The sequence below is a fragment of the Ranitomeya imitator genome, chromosome 9 (assembly GCF_032444005.1).
Source record: "Ranitomeya imitator isolate aRanImi1 chromosome 9, aRanImi1.pri, whole genome shotgun sequence".
Lineage (NCBI taxonomy): Eukaryota > Metazoa > Chordata > Amphibia > Anura > Dendrobatidae > Ranitomeya > Ranitomeya imitator.
The window spans coordinates 2,345,810-2,349,886 of record NC_091290.1 but is presented as its reverse complement, the minus strand read 5'-3'; the positions used below and the strand labels follow the sequence as shown (position 1 = coordinate 2,349,886).

The window sequence follows — 4,077 nt, the reverse complement described above, 5'->3', positions numbered from 1 at the left end:
CACACCAGAAACCCCATGAGTCCAGGATGGATTATGTATGATGAGTCCATGGTGGCTGCTTCTTATGTATGATGGTGAGGAGTCCAGGATTGCAGCTTCTTATGTATGATGATTATTAGTCCATGTCCGCTGCTTCTTATGTATGTTGATGATGAGTCCATGGGGGCCGTTTCTTATACAGTATATGATGATGATGATGATGATGAGTCCACGATGGCTGCTTCTTCTGCATGATGATGACTCCATGGTGGCTGCTTCTTCTGCATGATGATGACTCCATGGTGGCTACTTCTTATGTATGATGATGATGAGTCCATGGTGGCTGTTTCTTATGCAGTATATGATGGTGATGAGTCCACGATGGCTGTTTCTTATGTATGATGATGAGTCCATGGCGGCTGCTTATTATGTATGATGGTTACTTGTGCTGACTGGTGACAGTTATCATCACACATAGGATGTGACATGTTGGGTGTTTGGGTTGTGATTTATCAGTTTGTTGAACGGCTCCTGTCAGCTTTACTAACTCTGTGTCTCGGCTGCTATTTCCTCTGCGTCCTGTCAATCAGAATAATACATTATGTGCTGCAGATAATCGCGCCGTGCCGGCGCCGGGACTGTACTCGCCGTTCACAACTATTCAGATTACCGAAAATTCCTGCTATTAGTCTCAGTGGGAAGCTGTGATTGCTGCGCTGCGTGTTGTCACCGCCGCGTTTATCTACTATTATCGCAGGCCCACATCTAATCCTCCGGCGGCCTGAACTCCCTCACCTCAACACAACCCGCCAAGAAGAAAGCTGCAATTCACCTGACATTACCTGCAGCAGGCGACGCGTCCACAGGCAGGGAGCCGCGGAGCGGGAAAGAGCTGCGGAGCCGGAAGAAGCCGCGGAGCAGGAAGGAGCAGAGAAGCAGGAAGAAGCCGCGGAGCGGGAGGGAGCCGCGGAGCGGGAAGGAGCCGCAGAGCAGGAAGGAGCCGGAAGAAGCCGCGGAGCCGGAGGGAGCCGCGGAGCGGGAAGGAGCCGCGGAGCCGGAAGAAGCCGCGGAGCAGGAAGGAGCCGCGGAGCGGGAAGGAGCCGCGGAGCGGGAGGGAGCCGCGGAGCGGGAAGGAGCCGCGGAGCCGGAGGGAGCCGCGGAGCAGGAAGAAGCCGCGGAGCAGGAAGGAGCCGCGGAGCAGGAAGGAGCCGGAAGAAGCCGCGGAGCAGGAAGGAGCCGCGGAGCGGGAAGGAGCCGCGGAGCCGGAAGGAGCCGCGGAGCGGGAAGGAGCCGCGGAGCGGGAGGGAGCCGCGGAGCGGGAGGGAGCCGCGGAGCGGGAAGGAGCCGCGGAGCGGGAAGGAGCCGCGGAGCGGGAAGAAGCCGCGGAGCAGGAAGAAGACGCGGAGCAGGAAGAAGACGCCGCGGAACAGGAAGAAGCCGCGGAGCAGGAAGAAGCCGCGGAGCAGGAAGAAGCCGCGGAGCGGGAGTGAGCCGCGGAGTGGGAAGGAGCCGCAGGGAGCCGCGGAGCGGGAAGAAGCCGCGGAGCAGGAACGAGCCGCGGAGCAGGAAGGAGCGGGAAGAAGCCGCGGAGCAGGAAGGAGCCGGAAGAAGCCGCGGAGCAGGAAGGAGCCGCGGAGCGGAAGGGAGCCGCGGAGCGGGAAGGACCGCGGAGCCGGAGGGAGCCGCGGAGCGGGAAGAAGCCGCGGAGCAGGAAGGAGCCGCGGAGCAGGAAGGAGCCGCGGAGCGGGAGGGAGCCGCGGAGCGGGAAGGAGCCGCGGAGCGGGAAGAAGCCGCGGAGCGGGAAGGAGCCGCGGAGCGGGAAGGAGCCACGGAGCGGGAGGGAGCCGCGGAGCGGGAAGGAGCCGCGGAGCCGGAAGAAGCCGCGGAGCAGGAAGGAGCCGCGGAGCGGGAAGGAGCCGCGGAGCCGGAAGAAGCCGCGGAGCAGGAAGGAGCCGCGGAGCCGGAGGGAGCCGCGGAGCGGGAAGGAGCCGCGGAGCCGGAAGAAGCCGCGGAGCAGGAAGGAGCCGCGGAGCCGGAGGGAGCCGCGGAGAGGGAAGGAGCCGCGGAGCCGGAAGAAGCCGCGGAGCGGGAAGGAGCCGCGGAGCGGGAAGGAGCCGCGGAGCCGGAGGGAGCCGCGGAGCGGGAAGAAGCCGCGGAGCAGGAAGGAGCCGGAAGAAGCCGCGGAGCAGGACGGAGCCGCGGAGCGGGAAGAAGCCGCGGAGCAGGAAGGAGCCGCGGAGCAGGAAGAAGCCGCGGAGCGGGAAGGAGCCGCGGAGCGGGAAGGAGCCGCGGAGCAGGAAGGAGCCGCGGAGCCGGAAGAAGCCGCGGAGCAGGAAGGAGCCGCGGAGCGGGAGGGAGCCGCGGAGCGGGAAGGAGCCGCGGAGCCGGAGGGAGCCGCGGAGCGGGAAGAAGCCGCGGAGCAGGGAGGAGCCGGAAGAAGCCGCGGAGCAGGACGGAGCCGCGGAGCCAGAAGAAGCCGCGGAGCGGGAAGGAGCCGCGGAGCGGGAAGAAGCCGCGGAGCAGGAAGGAGCCGCGGAGCAGGAAGGAGCCGCGGAGCGGGAAGGAGCCGCGGAGCGGGAAGGAGCCGCGGAGCAGGAAGAAGCCGCGGAGCGGGAAGGAGCCGCGGAGCGGGAGGGAGCCGCGGAGCCGCGGAGCCGGAGGGAGCCGCGGAGCGGGAAGGAGCCGCGGAGCGGGAAGGAGCCGCGGAGCAGGAAGGAGCCGCGGAGCAGGAAGGAGCCGCGGAGCAGGAAGGAGCCGCGGAGCAGGAAGGAGCCGCGGAGCCGGAGCGGGAAGAAGCCGCGGAGCAGGAAGGAGCCGCGGAGCCAGAAGAAGCCGCGGAGCGGGAAGGAGCCGCGGAGCCGGAGGGAGCCGCGGAGCGGGAAGGAGCCGCGGAGCGGGAAGGAGCCGCGAAGCGGGAGGGAGCCGCGGAGCGGGAAGGAGCCGCGGAGCGGGAGCCGCGGAGCCGGAGGGAGCCGCGGAGCGGGAAGGAGCCGCGGAGCCGGAAGAAGCCGCGGAGCAGGAAGGAGCCGCGGAGCAGGAAGGAGCTGCGGAGCGGGAAGAAGCCGCGGAGCCGGAGGGAGCCGCCGCGGTGCGGGAAGAAGCCGCGGAGCGGGAAGAAGACGCCGCGGAGCGGGAAGAAACCGCGGAGCGGGAAGAAGCTGCGGAGCGGGAAGGAGCCGCGGAGCCGGAGGGAGCTGCGGAGCAGGAAGAAGCCGCGGAGCAGGAAGGAGCCGCGGAGCAGGAAGAAGACGCCGCGGAGCGGGAAGCCGCAGAGCGGGAAGAAGCCGCCGTGGAGCGGGAAGAAGCCGCCGCGGAGCGGGAAGAAGCTGCGGAGCCAGAGGGAGCCGAAAGAAGCCACAGAGCCGGAAGGAGCCGCGGAGCGGGAAGAAGCTGCAGAGCAGAAAGGAGCTGTGGAGCCGGAAGAAGCCGCAGAGCGGGAAGCAGCCGGAAGAAGCCGCGGAGCAGGAAGGAGCCGCGGAGCGGGAAGGAGCCGCGGAGCCAGAGGGAGCCGAAAGAAGCCGCGGAGCCGAAAGAAGCCGCGGAGCGGGAAGGAGCCACAGAGCCGGAAGGAGCCGCGGAGTGGGAAGAAGCTGCAGAGCAGAAAGGAGCTGCGGGGCCGGAAGAAGCCGCAGAGCGGGAAGCAGCCGGAAGAAGCCGCGGAGCGGGAAGGAGCCGCGGAGCAGGAGGGAGCCGCGGAGCCGGAAGAAGCCGCGGAGCGGGAAGCAGCCGGAAGGAGCCGCGGAGCCGGAAGAAGCCGCGGAGCAAGAAGGAGCCGCGGAGCAGGAAGGAGCCACAGAGCAGGAAGGAGCCTCTCTCGGCTCAGGGCCACTAAGGATAAATACGTGAACCCTGCGACTGACTGTGCGGCAATGTGAACACGGCGAGAGGCTGCAGCCCCAGCCGCAAACTTCTGCAGCTCTGGTGCCCCACTTTCCTTCCTCTGTTCACATCTCTGCTTGCTGTCCTATCACGTGGAACATTGGGGCAGGTTTATCAATGAATATGCTTCAGTTCTGGTGAAAAACGTACCAAATATTTGCCCGTTTTGGCACAAATGATTGAATTGAGGGCCTGATTGATTAGTGCCTTTGCGCTTGT

General features: G+C 66.3%; 1 protein-coding gene across 1 annotated transcript; it reads left to right on the top strand.

Moving 5' to 3' along the window:
- The first annotated feature begins 270 nt into the window (after nt 1-270).
- Nucleotides 271-3,854, top strand: LOC138649488 (serine/arginine repetitive matrix protein 5-like). Its single transcript, XM_069739962.1, has 3 exons — nt 271-375; nt 828-1,465; nt 1,517-3,854. The coding sequence occupies exons 1-3, from the start codon at nt 271-273 to the stop codon at nt 3,852-3,854; spliced, it is 3,081 nt and encodes a 1,026-aa protein (XP_069596063.1).
- Nucleotides 3,855-4,077: the final 223 nt, after the last annotated feature.

Bases quoted from the DNA above. Each gene is read 5' to 3' on its own strand.
- LOC138649488 (XM_069739962.1), top strand. From the start codon at position 271: ATGACTCCATGGTGGCTACTTCTTATGTATGATGATGATGAGTCCATG. The intron at 376-827 runs GTATGATGATGA...CATTACCTGCAG, and splicing joins CCACGATGGCTGTTTCTTAT to CAGGCGACGCGTCCACAGGC. The intron at 1,466-1,516 runs GTGAGCCGCGGA...AGCGGGAAGAAG, and splicing joins GAAGAAGCCGCGGAGCGGGA to CCGCGGAGCAGGAACGAGCC.